General features: G+C 38.6%; 2 protein-coding genes across 6 annotated transcripts in view; one reads left to right on the forward strand and one right to left on the reverse strand.

The window, feature by feature from the left end:
* LOC130596658 (cohesin subunit SA-2-like) overlaps positions 1–1,773 on the forward strand; it is a 57,294-nt gene extending 55,521 nt beyond the window's left edge. For 3 of the 4 annotated variants that reach the window (XM_057404514.1, XM_057404516.1, XM_057404515.1), the window contains one exon: positions 1,306–1,773. In XM_057404514.1, coding sequence (XP_057260497.1) covers positions 1,306–1,314 — 9 coding nt within the window. In that variant the 3' untranslated portion in view covers positions 1,315–1,773. The remainder of the gene's footprint in view (positions 1–1,305) is intronic. The other variant, XM_057404517.1, reaches the window with a different exon arrangement.
* A 2,028-nt stretch (positions 1,774–3,801) lies between these two features.
* Positions 3,802–20,866, reverse strand: part of PPP2R3B (protein phosphatase 2 regulatory subunit B''beta) — a 46,663-nt gene continuing 29,598 nt past the window's right edge. For both annotated transcript variants that reach the window (XM_057404518.1, XM_057404519.1), the window contains exons 3-13: positions 19,885–19,988; positions 19,233–19,335; positions 18,438–18,512; positions 14,939–15,025; positions 14,372–14,528; positions 12,444–12,492; positions 11,236–11,325; positions 10,595–10,770; positions 7,250–7,368; positions 7,061–7,167; positions 3,802–4,961 (exon numbers count right to left, since the gene is read on the reverse strand). In XM_057404518.1, the coding sequence (XP_057260501.1) occupies positions 4,817–4,961; positions 7,061–7,167; positions 7,250–7,368; positions 10,595–10,770; positions 11,236–11,325; positions 12,444–12,492; positions 14,372–14,528; positions 14,939–15,025; positions 18,438–18,512; positions 19,233–19,335; positions 19,885–19,988 (1,212 nt within the window). In that variant the 3' untranslated portion in view covers positions 3,802–4,816. The remainder of the gene's footprint in view (positions 4,962–7,060; positions 7,168–7,249; positions 7,369–10,594; positions 10,771–11,235; positions 11,326–12,443; positions 12,493–14,371; positions 14,529–14,938; positions 15,026–18,437; positions 18,513–19,232; positions 19,336–19,884; positions 19,989–20,866) is intronic.

Below are 20,866 nucleotides of genomic sequence, written 5' to 3' on the forward strand. Positions count from 1 at the left end.
TAAGGCAATTCTTACTGTAGCATCTAGACATCCTTCAGCACACTGAGCTCCAGCTTAAGATGCATTAAGAGGAGGATCTGGTTTCCTCTTTACCCATACTTTGAAGTTTCTTGATTAAGAGCCATTTGCTGCAGTTGCTTCATGCTACTGACACATTATGGAGATGGCACGGCTGCATGGCCTGCAGGGAACGTCTGCAGGTGTTTGCATTGTGCTCTTTAGATTGAAGCAGTTGGAATGTGTCTGATCACTGTTCAGCTCAAGGCTCTTGCTGGAGCCTCCCTTGTTTCTTGCCCTTTTCCAGTCAAGGCTGGAATTGTCCCCAGACCAGCTGCGGATTTGAAGGGAAGCACGTGGAACCTTGTGGGCTTGGAGAGGCAGCCAGCGCAGCCTGGGGGGTTGTCTGGTGGGCACTGATTGCCTTTGGGGTCACAGAAAAGTTTGGCAAGACTGCAGCTGTCTGCCTGGGTCTGAGCTCAGCCCTGGAATGGGTACTTGCAGCTTCCCTTTGGACCAAGGGGTTGCAGGGACTCAAACATGGTGTTGTACACCAGGAGTCTTGTAGCAGTGACTATGGTGAAAGGGAGGCGGGGGTAAAGAGGCCCTGAAATTTCCTGTGCTGCAGCTACTCGAAGTCCTCCCATCCTCTAAGGCTTTGCTGTGTCAACCTTTGCGAGGGGCTGAGCGGTTCCTTTAGGTTTCTCTCCTGTATGTCCCCTTGCTCTCTGAACTTCTCATGGAATGTACACCCGGTGTCTTGCAGACAGGTTTTGCCCTGAGTCAGCAACCCCTTGGTTTCCAGTGACTCTGGTTACCTGGAATATAACAGCCACTATTCAAGGAGTTTGTAAATGAGTTTTTCCTGTGAAGATGAGCAAATGGTTCCTTTTTGTATTTGAATGGTGGGGGTTTTGTTTAGAGAGGACTAGAAGGAAAAAAGGGACTTTTTCAGTCATATGCCTGTTAAAATGTAGACTGTTTGTTTGGACTGCTTGGAGCAGCTCCTATTGAAGATAGGTAATAAAAGAATTTTAATCCATGGCCCGAGATTGGAGCCATGCAGAAAATGTAATACTTATCCAGTATGTGGCCTTTCTCTCTAATGCCTTTTCTGCACGCCTTGTGGTATAGAAATGCTTATTTCCTTTTGTGGAAGCCAAACATAATGCTTTCCAAGACCTTGCTCTGGCCAAGCTGCTAGGAGGTTTGATGCTGCATACTTTGATTCCTTATGTTCTCTTATGTGATTTTTTTATTCACAGTATGAGATTGGTTTAATCTTCTTTCTTTTTTCTTCTGGTATAGGACAGTTAAGACACTGAGAGGATAAATGGGAGTGGAGAACACGCTACCATTGCTTTCTGCAAACTGTTTAACTGAAAATGGGGTTGTGATAGCATTGACCAAGGCAGCAGGAGACGTGTGTCAACCCAAATCACTGCCTGTGGGCTCCCTTCAGAAGCTGGTGCTGGCACTGTGGTTGGTTTCTCCATGTTGCTGTATGTGGGTGTTACCAATTTGGCTGTTGCACCTATGAGGGTTGCGGGTGTTATGAACATCATTCATTGCTCAGCTGCATCTTGGTCCCTGACGCTGCCCTGGAGAAACTCCCAACCTAAAGCTTAGAATCAGGGTATTGAGTCAAAGGCTGTATAAACTAGGTGAGGCAAACTTGCTCAAACCAGTTCAGTGGCAGCATTCTGACAGTATATTCATTGCCATTTGAGATAGCCAAGATGGACATCTAGTTGTTTCCTCCTACATGACGCTGGGAAAAAAGGAGCCTGCCCCACTGCGAGCACTATAACCTGCTGGGTGACAGCAGGTGACCTGTATGTGCTATTTCCTGCTTGTGCGATGGAAAACCTGGATCGAATCACCTGAAAGTATTTCTAAATTCCAGTGGTGGTGGTGGTGGTGGTCTGTGGAGACTGGGACATGTTCCCAGGAGGTTTGCATCAAGGCTTCTAAGTAACAAACAAAGAAACAGCAGGCCAGTTAATCAAGTATTTTCCTCTGGAAGAAATCGTTCAGAGTGATCATGTGGTATTTACTTGAGAAATATAAAGCCTGAAAAAACAATGTAAATAGCCTGTAAATATGGTCCTTCAAACAGAGTTTTTCAGTGATGATTTGACAATGATCTTCATGCAAGAGTGTTTCAGGGGCAGTAGGCTAGGGAGTGCTGACTGCCCCTTTGTCACCACTCCATGGAATTGTACATTGCATTAATCCAATCAGCTTTTTCTTTTTTTAAATATATATGTATATATATTTGGATTGTAACTGTAAAATAAATGACAGAATTATTGCCAGCCATTAGTACTGAATGTGCCAGTTCTATTCCCCCACTGAGCCTGGAGGAAGAACAGCAGCAGTGCTGCAGGCCTTCTGGTGTACCCTGTTACTAAGCAGACTGAGATGGGAGCTCTCATGGACAGGGGAGTGAAAGCCATGAATGGCTCCTGGTGGTTATCAGCTGTCCTGAAGTGGCAGTGGTAAAACCATGAGGGTTCATTTTTGCACGGTTAGTTAAGCATGCAGTAGGTGAACATCAGGGAGAGGTGGCACTGCACAACATGGTGCTGATTTCACACACATCACCTTGTTCTTGGCTCCCCTGCAATTCCTTCCCCCTGACCTAAACCAGGAATGTGATAGTGATGTTTCTCTTCCCCATCTTAATCTCTGGATTGAGGCCTGAGCATTTACAGGTGGGCAGAATACAGATGGATTAAGCACACAGTTATACCTGGGGACACATCAAGCATGCAGATGCTTTCATTCTTGTAACCAAAGATGAGGGATGGGAATTGCCCTTCCTGGAGAGGCATAGTCATCTTTATCCTTCACCTGTTTCAAGAAAAGGCACTGCCATGGTAACACCATGATTTGTTCCACTGGGTCTGGTCTGCGCATATGCTTTAGGAAAAAAAAGAGCTTGGTTATCACAAATACAACAGAGAGCAGGATTTAGCAGTCACTTTGTTAAACACAGCAGCAGCTACAGGCTCTGCAGCAGAGATCTACCCTGTACCACAGCTCTGTGCAACGGAGAAGTGTCACAGTCAGATGAGGCTGTACAGTGCTCATTTAGAAGACCATTTCTCAGCAGGGCAAGTCCAACTCAAGGGTTTTGAGTAGGGAAGAGCAGCAGCCCCGATACCTCCAGAACAGCAACAGAAGTTCAAGATCAGCTTCTGGAAATCAGTTGGTCACTCTTGCCCACAGCACACTGGGGAACAGAGCTTAACACAAATGCTGTCTGTGACTTTCTGTTAAAAACCCCAAACCGCAGGCAAGCAGTGAAGAGTACTTGACCAACCCTGGAGAGATTTGACATTGACAAGTTACCATTAAACTGGAATAATTACCCCTGGTTTTCTTTTTAAGAATCCTTTGCACAGTGTTAGAAGTATCTTGAGTTCAGTGACATGGTTTAGTGGTGGTCTTGACAGTTCTGGGGTAAAGGTTGTACTTGGTGATTCTAGAGGTGTTTTCCAACCTAGCTGATTCTACAATTTCCCTCTGGTAAGGTTCGCTAACAGACATTAGCTGTGAGTTTCATTATTTAAGACACCAGTTGCTAAGTGTCTACATCAGACAATGTGATGAGTTGAGTGGAGCAGATATCTCTGTACCATATCCAGCTGCTCAGCAAAAACCTTTTGGGTGAGGAAGACTTAGCCTGGTGTAATTTTCCAGCCAACTACATACATGTAACCCTTTGTGTCTTAACTATTTCTTAAACAGTGAGACGTTAATTGTATGCAGGTCAACATAATAACTACAACCATTAAATTACATATATGAAAATCTTTATTTGAAAATACAAACATGATTTTTAAACATTGCAACAGATCTACACTGCAACCAAAAAATAACTTACATCTTTTTGTACATTTTTCTTCTTTTTTTCCCCAACAAAATCTGTTTAACAGTAAGAGTGAGGCAACAATTTCAAGCTGCTGTGACACTGATGAATATCCATGGAATGTGTCAATAGCAAACAACTGAAAGGGGGGGACAGACAAAAGCGCTGAATGCCCACAACAAATTAGTGCACATCACTGATCAAGTAACATTTATACAAAGGATTTTAAAAAAATTGGTTCCTTTCTCCATGAATGAACACACTCATTTTAGATCAAGTATGAAACAGACTTCATCATTAAATAATCCTTTCGTAACGAACATCAATGAAAAGACTGAAGTTTAAAAGGGCAAGCAGAATTAGAGTTGGGGTAAACAAGGACCACACAGAGAAGAGAAGCAACTTGTGTCTTAGGCATTTGCTTTCCTTGTCGTGCACCAAGATGCTCAGCTTGCCAGGTCAGACTCTGCTTGTAAGTGGGAGCCGAGTTGCATGCTCACAGTCCTGCCTCCTCCTTGCCCCGGGGCCACCTGCAGTGCAGGCCTGGTGGCAATGGTCTCCTCACATCCCACACCAGGACGGGAGCAGGATGGAGATGGTCAGTGCACCACACATCAACTTTGAGAGTTAGAGAGTTCTCTTAAAAACAGTAGACTACTTGTCTCTAAAGTCAAATATTGTTATTCTTTCCAAAAGGAATTACACAACATCTGTAAATAAATACTTTAAATCTATTTTACAAACTATAAGCTATTGAATAAATAAAAAAAAATCATCATTCCATACAAATGCACTTCTTTTATTTAAAAGGTAGTGACTAAATATTTTTAGCACAAAACTAAGCTGACTCCCTGGCAACAAACCCCACTGAACATACAGGCATGTAGCAGACCTGCTGCAGACTGTCCCTTCTCTTCTGCATGTGCTGACCATGAGTAACTGCTACTCAAAGTCCTCTTCGTAGTCGTAGTCATCCAAATCTACATCAGCCAGATGGGAAGGCATGTCAAAAAACGGTCTTTTTTCCATTTGGTACTTGAGGACACTGGCCTTCTGGTGGTCTGCAGGATTGAGTCCTGCTTCATACCTGGGAGCAGGCAAAGAGAAAATGAAGGAGTGCCTGTGTCAGGAACCAACTAAAAGTCAGAACAGTGGCAAGGCACTTGCAGGAAGAAGATGAAAAATTCACACTGGATTGTGAAGCAGTCACTTCAGCTCGGGCAGGCATTGCAACCCTTCCGTGCAGGAAGGGATTTTAAGGGAGTTTTGGTACAACACAAACTTAAAATGCTCATAATAAGTTTTGCTCCAAAGCCCCATCCAGCCTGGCCTTGAACGAATCCTCCGTATGGTTGTGTGCATGATACTTGAAATGCTTTGACCCATTACAAAGTAGTAGTTAATGGAGACAACAGGCATTACCATCTATGCCCCAAAGAAACAAAAGCAGCAAAATTTAAGGAACACTGGGATAAGAGCTTTTATCATCTGTGCAGAAAGTCAACAGTTAAGCTATGGCTTACGCATCGAACCCAACAAGGGACGTAGAAAGTAACTAAATAAAAAGCATGGTTTTGGAGGCTGTGCTTCCACAGGACACACACAGCGTTCCTCTTAATTGTCAGTTTTTTCCCTATAAGATCTGTGACAAATCTGCTAATGCCAGAAGCAGAGACAACCTACAGGTGGAGAGCCACTTGAGCTGACAAACACCAGGCTCATATAAATAAGAACTGGATGTTTCACACTATATGTTTTATCATCCATACCCCAGCATACTCCCTACATTACCCTTACGCTAACACACTGGTTTTCCTTAAGGAGTGCATTTACACAATGAAGGTGTACTTTATCAAGTTTTAGGGTTATTAGAATTCTACTTTAATACCTTTAATGTATTCTCTGTATTACTGAAGCTGTGCCCATACCAGGGGAAGAACAAACTTCATGGAAGTACCTGAAAACTAGGTGTTCCAGTCCTCTTAGAAGCCTACTGAAAACTGAATATTGAAGGTAAATTTTAACTTTTTTTATAAAGTTTAACTTGAGAAGCACTTTGTATGTTAGTTTCAATTTTGTCCACTTTCCGTGTAAAGCCACAGAACCACAGTTTCTGGTACACCTTGCATACATTCTTAATGCAAACGTAATGACCTGACCCTAAGAATACTGACTGTAAACTGTGCAGCTTTTATCTTCACCAAGAGCAGACATCTTGGGGTGCCTGGGGTGTGAGAAATACCTAAACACAAAATAATTCAGTCTAAACAATAACCACATAAAAGTGAAATAATTGATTATCACAGACTTAGCTCAGAGAAACAGCTGCAGGCAACAAGTTCATGACTCAATCTGAGTAAAAGCACCTTGAGGCTCTTTATATCCCATCCACACTTGCGAGTGAAATTGTGCCTAAACATTATCTTAGACCTTTACAAAACTACACTTGCCAACAACAGCCCAGCAGTTTCAAACCCTTAATCAGAGCTGCAGAGTAACCTCACTTCCTGACATGCAGGTCCCTTACTACTTATGTTCAAAGGGTATTTTGCCTCCAGTGAGTTTCAGTTGCCAGTGATACTGCATGCAGTCTCAGGACTGAATGCCAGAGGAACAGCTGAAATCCTTCCTTGGCAATCTAAACTAAGGATTAGCTTTTGCAGAGCACAGAGCATACATCCAAACCCTCAACATATCTTAACTGACAGAAGAACTAGTTCTCAGGGTGTTCCACAGCAAAGCTGTAAGAGACTTTAAGAGCTGCAAGACAGAATTAAAGCATCTTAATGGAATCCAGGAAACCTGCATTTAACTGTCAACTCTTAGGTGAACCTGAGACCTATTTAGTCAAAAAGTCATTCAAATTTCACAACTTTGTTTCTGAAAATTGGCAAAATGGGCTCACCACTCAAATTCTAGACAATTGCAACAGCAGCAGCGTTTTACACGAGGAAGGTGGAGATGCATGACAGTTGTTTGATAAACAGACCAACAGAAGAGGGAGAAAAGCCTAAAACTCTCAAGTAAATATTTGAGTTACAGGAAAGGTTCTTCCTCCCTCACTGAGCACAGAGCTGAACATGACAAACAGCAACATTTTACAAAAATAGCATCAAGGACAATAGTGATGGTTAGGCTCTACATTAGCAGAGAGGATTCCCACCAACCCTCCTGCTACATTCTTACCCATCATTCCACTGGTCACTTGCTGCCTCTTCTGCTACCAAGATATCATACTCTTCAGCAGCATACTTCTCCCAGTCAGAGACCTCTTGGCTTTCCCCTTCACCATCCTAAACAAGCACATCACAAGTTATACAAAAACTCATTCATTGTTAAGCATGTAGCTAAGGACTTTTAAAGCTTCATACTCACCCGCAACATGGAAAACTGATCCTTCTGTTCATGGTCAAGGTATTTTTCGATGTTGAAAAAAGTGTCAAAAAACACGTTTGTCAACTTGCATCGCTTTAAGTCATGTAGAGTAATTTTTCCTGTAAAGATTATGAGAAAAGATATTAAGAGCTGAAATTATCCTTTCTCAAAAAGTGGAGGAATGTTATTCAAAAGTTAAGTTGTCATTATGCTCAAGAGCATTTGTCACTGATGCTAAATGCAATGGGATGGAAGGGAACAGATGACACATCTAGAGATGTGTCCTTCAAAGTGGACAAAGCTTTTAAATATTTCAGATTAGTTACTTGCTTTAGCTTTATCCTACTGTCTTCAATATGTTGGAGTGAGATGCAGTCTACCTTGCCCAGCTACTAAAAATCATTTAAGACAGTTGCCTAAGCTTCTGCAAGATAAGGAAGTCTCCATGAGCTTGCTATTTCTTCCCAGGAAGTGCCTGGGTAGCACTTGGATAGTGCCAGAGGAATATCCTCTGGCAATGGTCCTTTCTATTCCCTGACTTGAAAAGAAAAATGTATGACAGATGACAGCATGTGACTATGCTTCATACAGATGAGTTTTTCATAGAGCCTAGTTTGTCACATTTGTCCAGCCTGATCAATATTTACTGTTTGAGAGGAAAGCTAAATGCTCAGATGTGTTTGGTTTGTTTGGTGGTTGTTTTTGAAGTGCTACTTTAAAGACTCAAATCAATGGATGTGTTAGTGTTAGAAGTATTTGTCAGGTGTCTCAGAAACATTATTTCAAAGCTGAATGTTAAGCTTCAGCAGAAAGACCGAAAAATACCAGATATACAGGGGAAAGACAGGTGACTATCCTTAAAACTCCCCTTTATTGATTCACCCGAAATATGGCCAATCTTCCGTTGTCAGTCAAAGAGTGACTAGTAGCAGATGTTATGGAAGAGTTCAATGAACACCAGACTTAGAACAGTATTTCCTCAGCAGACTATCCCAGCCTCTAATAAAGTATAACTCAATGACAAGGGAGGAAGCAAAAGCTGAATCCCACTTGGAAATGGTTGCCACGCTTACATCTGCTGCCATGTGAAGTGCCTTAAGGTATTCTGTGTAGCTTACAGCTGATGCTCCAGAACGACACAAATCCCTCATGGCACCTGTGTTGTATCTGTCAGAACCACACAGATGTCTGATGTGTTGGGCCATCTCAAGTGGCAGCAACTCTCCACAACCAAGCAAATGGTTTGAATCCTAGTTATATAAGCTCCCAATTTAAGTTAGACGCCTATATTTGGTTTGCTGATTTGTGCTCCAGTTTCCATTTACTGCAATGGGAGCTCAAGCATCTAACACTTGTGTTGATGCCTACTAATGTAGATGCCTGCTCTTGTCTCTCAAAGACCAGCAAAGAAAAAAAAACCAACAAAACCAATACCCCCCCCCCCCCAAAAAAAAAACCAAAACCAAAAAAAAGATTGAAATGGAGATAATTCAGGTCTCCAAAAATTAAAGAATTTGCTTTTGGGTACACAGAGCATCCTGCAGCAAAGTGTATCACAGTTTAGCCATAACTGTATGAAAGTACCTTCTTTTGTTTCAAACCTCTTGAATGAAATGTCGTTTTATGCTGCTAGCTTTTGTTTTGGGAAAACAACTGAAGTTTGTCTCCTAATCCACCTTTTAAACATCACTCAGTTTTTTAAAAAAAAAATAATCAAAAATAAATCAAAACCACCAACAAAAAACCCAACATCAACCCTTCACAATTGGTTTTCATTCTTGTTGCCCTAAATAACTCATCTTGGCTGTGTTTCACAGCCTCCTTTTATCATCTTCATGATATAGGAGAGACACATCTATCTTGTCCCATTTGATGTGCAGAACAGAAACACTACTGAAAATGCCTGCCTTTTAGAAGCATAATGTACAAGACTGGGAGGGAACCCCTGAGTTCAGGAGGCAACCCTGTAACGCAGATGTGTTCCTCAGAGCTTGCTTCATTTCACCTTAAGTGCTTCCCACTCCATAACCATTATACAATGTTGGTCTAAGACTTCATTCCATCACTATCCAGGATTAAGCTTCCAGCCAAAATATACTTAATACTCCTTTTTTCATGTATAGGTTTTATAACCTATAAAAAGTTTTAGAAAAGTGTTTTCACCTACCAACTCCATTTAACTTGGTTTAAATAAGAATACAAAACTTTATGTTCTAGTTTTGAGCTCTCTCAATTCCCTTAGCATGCAAACACCCCCCACCCCATGTCTCAATAAGACAACTGCCTTTTCAAAATAAAGTTTCATGTAATTTAAATATTCTTAATACTAGAAAGGTGGGCAATAAGCAAGACCATTATTATTTGATTTTCTAACTATAACTGTACAGACAGTAAACAGAACCACCCTACTCAACACTCAGCCAAGGTAACACGACATTCAAGTAGAAAAACTTCAGTGCTTCATCTCCAAGTATCTAAATGTGGAACACTAGCAGAACATCACATTTGCTAAATAAAAGCATTAAAGAAGATGGTCAATAATTTTCTTTTACAATGAAAACCAGCAGATGTTAGTTTATGCATTAGAGGTTGCTACTCCTATCAAATACTTAGAGCAAATAGGCAAGCTCTAAATTTATTGTAATGCAGAGTTTCTACAAGGATTCCAAGTTCTTTTACACACTGAATTTCACATTAGAAAGTACAGCCATAATAAGAGCTATTAAGGCCAACTGTGGTCAAGTGTTGAGATAATAAGTTTAGATACAAATCCCTGAAGACTAATCCATCATGGCTACAACCTGAGACATATCGGGAACAGTACAGAGAGAGAGGCCATGAACATGCAGCACTCTTCCAACACCACAGCAATGTGTTTAGCAAGACATGCAAAAATATTTTTAGTAATGAGCAGCTCAGAAGGGCAAATATGAAGTGAGCATCATGCCATGTCTCTACAGAGACAGAAAAAACCCTGTTCCTTCTGAAGAAATCTCAATTAAATGAGTACTGGAACTAGTAACAGGCAAACAAATGGAACAGTCAAGAGTTGCTCTTCAGAGCATCACTCATCCACATTATGACAAGATTTCATTTAAGACCAAACATGGCTACAAGTCCAAAATAAAAGCCTAGAAGAAATTTTAAAGCAGCATATTAGATTTTAGTATGAAAATGAATGCTTGCCTACTGTTGGAAGACCAGTTGATCAATAAGCTCTAACAGACTTTAGGGAAAAGGCAACCTAGAGGAGTATTCTTTGTACGACCAACTGAGTTTTCTTAAGGGTGCACTAAACCCTAACCCAGAGAAACAGAACTTACAGATGGAAAAGGATTTTATTACCTTCATATTGTGGCTTCACAAGATCCAGCATCTGGCACAAGCAGTCTTCAAATGGCAGAGGTTCTATGGCCATGTTATCTAATTTTTCACACTGTTCTTCATAAAAATACTCTAATTCATACATAGACAAAGCACCATCCCCATCAAGATCCATGCAGCGAAACCAGTATTCAATGCTGAAATTCAGTAATAGCAAAGAACTGTTTACACAAACTTATTACAAAATTTCATTAGTTACAAATTTATGTTGCCTGTTTTAAAGGCTATGCTATTCACAGATGCAAAACTAGAAATAAGACCACGTTCCATAATGCCACATAAAGTTAATAAACGCCATCTACTGTGGTAAGAGATACTGGTATTTCCCATGACATACATTTTTGCATGGGAAAACACGCTTGTTAACTGAGTAGGAGGAGAGGACTAAAATGTGGTTTTACATAGAAAGTCCAGGGGGACACTGGGGGTCTTCCAGTCCAACCTCTTGGCTCAAGCAAGGTCACCCAAAGCACATGGTGTTTTTATAGTTTAGCTTCTTCCATTAGATTTCTAGCTGAGCATTAGTGGTCCCCATTTAAGGTCTGGAAAACCATTCAATAAAGTCAGTCTTTATTTCTGTTAAAATACAAATTCAGTCTTACCTAGTTGGTGTCTTCTTGTCCTCTTCAGATATTAAAAACCAGACAAAGTCAGCGTAGCTAATTTTCCCATCTTTTTGGGCTTTTCTACCTCTTGAAAGCCAGTGAGGAAAAAAGGAGAGAAAATTTATTTTAAAACACCTAGTTTTTACTAACCAAAATCTATGATTATTTTCCTTGGTTCTATTAACAGTTTATTTACTCCTAAATGATGCACTCTTTGTAAGGTGACTTGTCACAGACATTCAGGATAAGAGCTTGTGTGCTGTGTTCTGTTTCTACTAGTAAGGGTAAAGAAGGGAGCAGGTGGAATAGGAAGGCAATACGTTTCCAGAAGGACTTAGAACTTTCCTTCCTGGGCAGGAATACCACTGCTTAGTTGTTAATAGAAGAGAAATCTAAATAGCAGAAGTTTTTAACAGAAGAGACATTTAGGAAGTGTTCATGGCAAGAATGTAATTGTCTCTTTATACTTCCACACCACAGAGCACAGCACCCAAGTAAGTTCTGACGACACGTGGCTAACCTGTTTAGTAAAACAGGTTGGCAATTGCTAAATATAATATATTTCATTCCTAAAAACAATTTTATTTCCTCATGATGTCTAGAAAAATATGGTGCATGTTTGTCTTCACCCCATCCCCCCAAAAAAGGAGTAAGCTCTAGACATATACCTGCCAAGTGTCATTTCCCTCATTTGTGCTTTATTTTTCAGTTGCTTTCTATCTGTGAATGTTGTGTTAGCAAAATGTTTCAAAAATGACTAAACATGTCATAAATACACAAGAGGAAGTCAATCCAAGTGGGAAAAAATGAAGAATGACTGTCAGAAATGGGGGCCATTTTTGAAACTTTATTTGCTTATTTGATGCAGTAAGCATTTCAAGTAGTACTGAAAAGCTCAGTTCCATTTGAAAATTTCACAGATTTGAAGGATGGAAAAGCAACAATGCCTACATCTCCTCCCTTCCTCATTCCCATCCCTGCTAAACTGTACAACATTCAATGGCAATGTTCATATGGATAACAAAAGGAGAGTAAAGAACTTGGACTATGCCAAAGGTTTCAAGAGCACTCCAGTACTACCACAGTGCTAAATCTTGAAAAATCACAGTTCCATTTCAAGGGAAAGGTATTCTTTTTCTGGGAATGTCACACTATTTAACAAGCAAACATTAAATTGGATTTAAATCAGCATACAAAATAAATACCTTGTTACTGCTCCTGAGAAGATGCGCTCTATCATCCTATTTGAAATTGCTGTGAAAAAAGGTTTAAAATCATGTCAGTTATATACAGGTCATTTTTGCTTTGTGTTGTCTAGTTGAAAAGGTTACTGGAATCCTCTTAGACACATCTGTGAGAAAGATCAAGTGTAGTGCTCATTAATCCCTTTAAGTCCTCTTGGAGAGGATCCCTCAATACAAAATCTCCGAAGCAAAGACAGAACCAATCAGTTTTGATCCAGACTTGATACAGAAATAGTAGTGTAATAAAAGTGACAAAATTGGCTGATTAATACAACAGCATTTACCAGTTCTTTGACAAGTCAGTCATGTTTTCCAGTGCCATTACATTTATATGACCTTGGCAAAGAGCCACAATAGAACTGGCACATTCATACATAATGAGCATACCTAACCGATTCTCACATGGGTCTATTTCTGACATGGTTCTGATCCATGCTTCTATTTTGAAACCATTTCAGGGATTTCAGAGACATGTCTTAACTGAGCACTACCTCTATAAAGGATATTCGATTTATCCTGAAGAATTTGTGGATGGTACTCAAAGCAGCACTCTCACAGAAAGAGAATTACTTATTATTCCAGCTTTGAAATATTTTTTTAGCATTGTAGAAATACTGAAAATTGAAGCAGGTCGTTAACCGTTCAAATAGTTCATCTGCTTTATGTACTACTGGTAAGGCTATCACTGTATTATTCCAGTAAGGATGCTAGTCCCCACTTAGCATTTATCCCCAGAACTGTAGGACAGCCAATTTTTCAGACGTAAGTGCTGCTCCTTCTTCCTATCTACTTTTGAAACACTGAAGTTGCTCAGCCTTAACAACAGTTACATACTTGAAGATTTTCTTACTCCATATAAGCGTTTCATCTAGCCTAATTTTAGATCAGTGACAGTACAAAAGGAAGGAATTGATAAAACCAGATTATCTACTGTTGACATGCCAAAAAAACCCCACACTTGAAGTTTAAAACTAAAGTTGGGTTATCATATCCATTATATGCTCTTCTTTAGTCTAGTTCGCATTAAGCAGCAGCTGTCAAGCTTTAACAAGTATTCTATGGTTTAAAGGATGCAAAACTAAATCACAAGTAGCACTGCATCAGTTCAGCTTCCCTTCCATAGCATACTAACTCAGTAGAGCAATCACTCAAATGAAAGAAGTTTTCTTTCTTCAGTGTCCTAAAGTGTAGTCAGACTTCAGCGGGCAAGGTTCAGGAGCAGTCAGATTTGTTGTTATTCTTTTTAATGTGGGATAACAGACCAGAAAAATTTTGTGTTTAAGTATTCCAGTTGTGAAGGGTACACTTTTAAGATAATAATGGACACAAAGCTTTAAAAAAACCCACCAGCCAACCAAAAAAATCCCAACAGTTCCATGCAAGGTACAAGTATGCAAGACTATGAAATCACAGTCATTGGATAGGGAGAATGAAGAAAATGTGAAGCTGCTAAATAGTATTAAACCAAGATGTACTGCAACTGAGTTGGCAAAACTTTAAAATAAGCAGAATAACTGAATGTATTTGCCTTTTTCTACTCTTTTCATTCCTTGTCATAAGAGCCACATTCTTGAACAATACTGGTAAAATGGATTGTTTCCTAGGTAACCCCAAACTGCCAAATACAGCTATTAATAATATATCAAGACAATGATTTTTTTCTCTACTTCTTCGCCAAGATTAGAATTCAAATTCAGAATTTTCCTCAGATTTAGTATTGTAAGACACAGAGCAGTGTCATAGATTACTTGTTCTGCTTTATTTCACTGAGTCAGCAGGATCAGCTATACTGGACTCACGAACATCAGCTTTGGCAGTTAACCACTTCCTCAGCTGAAAGTTTACAGGTTATTTAATACATATAAACAAAGGTGCTTCATTTGTCATACCATGATCATTATGTCGAGCTAAATCCTTCCGGTCGATATAGAGGTCATGGTCTGTATCCAGCTCCCAAAATTTGCAATAGATAACATAAAAATGTTCATATGAGAAGTAATCTGTCAGCTGGTTAATATCAGCTTCCTCTTCCAATAATGCCACATTCTATTATCAGAAGGATAAACAGAACGCATTAAAAAAAATTGTAAGACATTTGTTGAATGATCCAAGTTCTCATAACCAAGTTAATATCTAATGCTATTTCAATGGAGCATTTTTTATCTTAAGAGACAGTGCACACCATGCATCATGCCAGCAAAGATTGAACACAAGGTAGAAAACTAACACAGCCACAAAAGAACGAGAAGGTCAACCAGACTAAACACATACATACAGCTCTAGATAAAAGATGACATTTAGACATATTACAGTGTATGAGAACTAATACAATTAAGCCTTCACTAGTTTTTGGAAAAGAAATAAATGCTACTTATGTTACTCCCTTATGCATTTAGTTAATGCAGTTTTTAAACTTGTAGAAACATCTGTCTTGCAAAACTTTAGATATTATGTACCTGCAAAAAGTTGCTTTTCCTGAGCTCATTACAAGTTATTTTCCCAGACCAGGACCTATTTACTGTATAAAATATTCTCTGTATAACCTGTAAGAAACAGAAAATGGAAAGATGGTAACTAAACACCCTCCCAAAGACCAGTCTTAGCTCAGCTGTATTACAGGAACCTACTACCCCTACTTCTATTCTTCTCATTACTTAGCACGTTGATGCTTATCTTATACATCGTATTACCAAACCATTTCTAAATCTTTTATCTAAATTCATCTTAAGTCTTATTTCTATGCTGCAGTACCCATATCTCACACAGTCAAGTTGCAGAATAATTGCACACTACTCAGAATATGTTTATTAGCAATTTCACTAGCTCCCAGTCTTTGAGATCTACAGGGTATCATCTAGTAAACATATTTATGTATCTCATGACTTCAGATTTAAGTACCTATATTACTATAGGAGTATTTTACTTCATAAATGAAGTTACAGAAATAGAACAGGGACTGTTTAAGGATCAGAATACAGGGGGATGTTGCTATTTCTGAAGCCTGCAAATACAAGAAATCAACATGTGACAGAAATACTTCCTGCAGGTGCAGAAAGAATATGTTTCCCCCCCCATTTAATTTTACTCTAAAGTTACTTTAAAAAGGAACTTTAAAGTAAAACACTGTCAATGGCATTAAAAGAAGAAAATCAGTGTTTTCTAACTGAAAAACAAAACAAGTCTATGTGAGAAGGATGACTAGCTCTTGTGCCATGACTGATACCGGAACCAGAAACAAATGCATTCAGTTGAGTATCCAACACTTTCGCTTAAATCAGTTTTACATGTATGTTATTTTGGTAAACTCATGTATCCAGCATAATTTGTTTAGTTTAGGTGTACAAACTAAAGACTTTAAAATATGCCTTTTTTCTGTTTCTTAATTGTATTCAGGATTCACCTCAATTAGTTTGACCTAAGTCAACCAGGGATATATTTCAAGTCAGTCATCTGCCAATAACACAAGCAGACAAAATCTAAACATATTATGAACTATAACTGCTTAATTGGAGATTGATTATACCTGTGAAATAGCAAGACTAAATATTGCATACGTAGTGTTTCATTTTACTAGCTAAAACCCCCATCTCTTTGGGAGCCCTCTTCCCCCAAATAAATAATGAAGTCTTTAGCTGAGAAGAGGTTTTAAGTTTTTATCACTTCAGAATTTAATTGCAGTAAATCAATAGTTTAAGCAAACCAATCATTTCTAAATTACAAATACAAGAGTAATTTATTCATAAAGTTTTAAAATAAAGCTTAAACTGTAGCATGCAGCAAGCTCTAGGGCTCTTACTTTGAGCAAGAACAGCTGGCTCAATAAACGCAGAAAGGAGAAGAGGCTAGCCTACTTCTGAAACTTAATTAGCTTAATTCTAATCGTGAGTTTAGGGAAGGCCCATTTTTGGCTTTCACTACAAAGCAATTTTTTTCTAAAAAGGTTTTGCCTTAGCTTTGCAACTTAATCCATCTGCATATCATTATCTCATCTGTTATACATTTCACTGGGCTAAAAATAAAAACAAAATTGAATGTTTGCTAAAGACAACTGGGAACAGACTTAAATGTTTTTCTACAGTGAACAGAAGCAGAGTATAACCAATTATCCGAGAATTGCCCTCCTTACTATGCTGCACAGTGGTTTGTAAGAAAGAAGAGGAAACGGTGCAATACAGAGATTACAATTTCAAGAACTCATAGTTCAGATAAATACATAATATACTTGCAGATTAAATGAAGTATCTCATTTGTCAGGGCAAACGTTTTAAACTTATTTCAGCTTTATCTTGTTCATATGTACCCAACTTTACCACTAGACTCTCCAAACAATCTGTACTACAGCCCAGCAGACAGAACCAATTGCTTCCATGGCTGAACAACACTGACAAGACAATTGCTTCACTAAAGAGATGCATGTAAGGTATATACACACACATACACATATATATGCATGTATATACAAACACAGCAGAAGAATGGATCATTTGTAACAGGAACTGCGTGTGAACAGATGTGAACTGCGGTGCTTACAAAATCCTTTATCTAAAGCTTCAGGTAGCAAGGTAAAGCTAATTGAACACAGGTATGAAATGCCTTATTTCATCTCAGAGAAAATAATCTGTAATTATTGGTAATAACTTGTGGGACAGAATTTTAAAAGACTGTATTGGGCAGTGGTTATTCCATCCTCAAACATGACAAGAAAGAGCAAAGAATCCTCCTGCCATTTCATAATCTGCAGAATAGTACTGCAAATATTGTAGCTATATTCACAGCAGTTACTAGTTTACTTCTGGGATTTTTATTAAACACTGATTTCTGTTGAAGACTGCATTAGATTTTGTTAGTAAAGTACTGCTAGCACTGATTTATTCAATATTCCTAGACTCCGGCCTACTTCAAATAAGCTGTTCCTCCAAAGACAAGTAACTAGAAATGGCAGGACCTTCCCCTCCTACAGACCCTCAGGACAGGCAGCAAGCTTTCACAATTTTAAGTAGGGCGGGGTTTGATGCAACCCGGAATCTGTTAAGAAATAAAACTACTCACAAGCAGAACATCTCCTTCACTCACATTGGACACATAAGTTCTAGGAGCTCATTTACTCATTATAACAACAAGCAAAACCTAATGAAGCAGCACATACTTGATACATCCTCAAGCATCTATAAGGATGTGAGGAAGCAAACCCAAATGCTTTCAAGAAAGGCTTCCACAGTTTTGTTCCGGGTCAAACTACAAACTGGATAAAAGATGATCAACTCTGGGTTTCTTTTGTTGGAGAATATCAATGAAGTGATTTTTCACATGCACAAAGAAAGTGAACTGAATGTCATTTTACAGAATTTGTATCTTTTAAGACTTTAGTGGAATCTGCTGTCAAGTCTACTGTTGAGAAAATGTAATGTCACTGATTTTTCCTTTGGGTACAGAAAGAATACTTCAGTCACATAACCCTATGAAGAGAAAAAGAGAACCTGTCACGTGTAAAACTTGCTTAGAAAGAAAAATCCCCAGAGAAGGAAGCAGCAAGCAGCTTCAATTACCATTTTTTTACTTACTAGTGAACATAATCACATTAATATAGACTTTTCATTCAAAATTCCATTTAATTAATCCCAGAGTAAGGTCAGGATTCTAATGAGTACAGTCTATAGCCACAATCAAATGCTTAAGATAACAGTCTGCTCTTCATTTAATGTTCATTAACTTATCCTACACTATTACAATTCAGTGTTTCTCTCACTAGCATAGAGTTCAGCTATTTCTTATGTTAAGAAAAACTACAACGCTGAAGAAATAGTCTTTCTTCACAAGGTTTCTGGCTAAATAGAAATAAAGACTGGCAGCATACTCAACTTTTCTGAAGCAACAAAGATACTGACTGACTAATCTTAATTTTGATTTTTCTACTTAGTTAACAGAAAATAGCTTTTTCCAATACAAATCACTTACTGTGGTAATGTACCGAGAATGAAATTCAGATGCTTCTTTTAAAAACAATAGGCCAGGATGACTATTCACCACATCCTACCAAAAAAAAAAAAGAAAAAAAAAAAGAGAAAGGAACAATATCCCAAAACAGTATTCATTAGTGACTTATATATAAAACAATAAGCACAGAATAACCCATCTGCTTCCTTAACCAAAACAGTTCAAATTAACTACCACAGTCATTGATGATAACTTCATTTACAACATGCTTCATATAAATGGCACTGCTTTTTTTGTCATTTAAAGAAGCCAGATCAACAAATGAACAAAACATAGTTTAGTCGGGCTGAAGATTTTGAACACTGTTGTAGCTTGTAAATCTGTGTCTGACTACAGTTCAGTAAAAGCCAATTTAGGTTTTATTAATTCATTAGTAAAGGTGGTATTTGCTCCTCTTTAAAAGAGGTTGTATTAGGTCTTAAATGCATATGCCACTTTTCCTTTCCCTGCAAAGACCTTCCTTAATTTAAATAACTTCCAACTGCCTTTCTAAACTGTAGGGATTCTCTGATACATGTGCTATTCATGCAAGCAATTTTATATGCATGCCTCTTTCTGTAGCTCCCAAAGACCTCACCTTAACAAAATGATTTACTGTAAAAGAAGTCACTCATTAGCATGAGTTACACTAAATAGTATCAACAAACATTAATGAAGACCATGAGAAAAGTATGTTTAGCTCAAAAAAAAAAATCAGGCCTTTGTGAGCTCATCATTTTTTTTGTATTTCCAGAAAAAGTTTCAATTGCAATTTACTTGTAAAAAAGGAATGAAGTCTTCTTGCACCAAGTAGTTGCATCCAGGGTTCATCAGAAGATGAACAAACTTTGCAGCATCATCATAGCAGGTCTGAAGTATTCTGAAATACAAATATTTCCATTTAATACTCTCTACAGAAAATTTCTTGTGCTACCTTGTACAGGCATCCTAAAGCAAGACCTAAGAAACCACAACTACGTTTAATTCAAAAGCTAATTACAAACATCAAAGTACACTCCAGGTGAACTTATCAAAGCAGCACTGTCTCATACATTTATGTTAAAGGAGGCGAGTACACCATGCAATGGATTACATAAAAGAAAATTTTAAAGTTAGAATTAGAATGAAAACTTGAAAGAATAAAAAGAATTTTGTCCAGAAGTGGCATCTACAAGTTAGGGCCATGGTTCTCACTTTTCCCATAAGCAGCCAGTCATTTACCAAACATTCTAAATCTATAAACCCTGTAAATAAGGACTTGTTTGTTTATGTTAAAGTGATGATTTAGTTACATTTTCCCATGTATAAGTTTGCTGTCTGTGGTTGATTACGGTAGTGGTTTATTACCCTTTACAGATAGCATTCAGAGCTTAAAATACCACATTTCAACTAAAAATATGCAGTACTTCCAAAAAAATAATCTACTTACTTCCGCCACATTGCAACAAATTTATGAACTGACACATATCCTGTTCGTTCACCTCCAGCACAATAAAACAAAGGGCCTTTCCAGTAAAGTGGGCATTCACAAGCCTAGAATTGAAGTACACATCAAGTCAGTTTGCTGATTGCTCATCTGAGGGTTACTTCCTCATGTATAATTCTTTCAAAAGCTATATTTTACAAGTATTAAGAAGAAAACATTTTTTGGTTTAAACTGTTCCTGAAACCAACTGCATCTTCCAAAATAATCAACTGTAAGCAACTGCTTTAGGCTGAAATCCAAAAGTGGAAAGCAAAACATAGGGCAGCTTGCAGCATTCCTAATAGATGAATGCAGTCACATGTTTGCTCTGTCCCTGCTCCAAGCAGCTGAACAAAGCCCATGCTAATAAGCTCTGCTAAAGGGCTGAATATATTTAAGCTGAACTCAAGACAGCACAGTTACACAGCTTCTGAACTGAAGCAAATTTACATTTGTCTGGCTCACAGGAGGGCTCAACTATTCTGCATCCTTGCATATGCATGGCACATCTTCTATCCAGTTTTAAGTAGTAGGCCAGCCTGCCCTGAGCAGCAGTATCTTGCTTTAGGATACCCAACAGTTACACCTTCACAGCTTCAGCACTCCCACGTATACCTACAGTGATGCTCCTATGTCTCCTCCAAGCTTCTTCAGTCCTAACAGCCAAGTACTTACCTCTCTCCTAAAACTGGCTACAACCTGGAGTAGTCACACATGTCAGCATCTCTGAAAAGCGCATGTGGATCTCAAATTAGATTATGAATACTGCAAGATGTATAAGGTCACCAGAGCAGAAGGATGGCTACTTCTCATGCAACAGTTTAACCAGCACTTTAAAAAATAAGAAAAAGCGAGTTTGATGAAAACGGTCCTCAGACAGAGAGGCTTTTGCCTATGCTCCAGGAAGGTGTGTACAACAATGCACGCAGCATGGGGAATAAACAGG

Source organism: Pezoporus wallicus, unplaced genomic scaffold, assembly GCF_028554395.1.
Source record: "Pezoporus wallicus isolate ANWC-B61680 ecotype Strahan unplaced genomic scaffold, APGP_CSIRO_Pwel_v1 contig_5787, whole genome shotgun sequence".
Lineage (NCBI taxonomy): Eukaryota > Metazoa > Chordata > Aves > Psittaciformes > Psittacidae > Pezoporus > Pezoporus wallicus.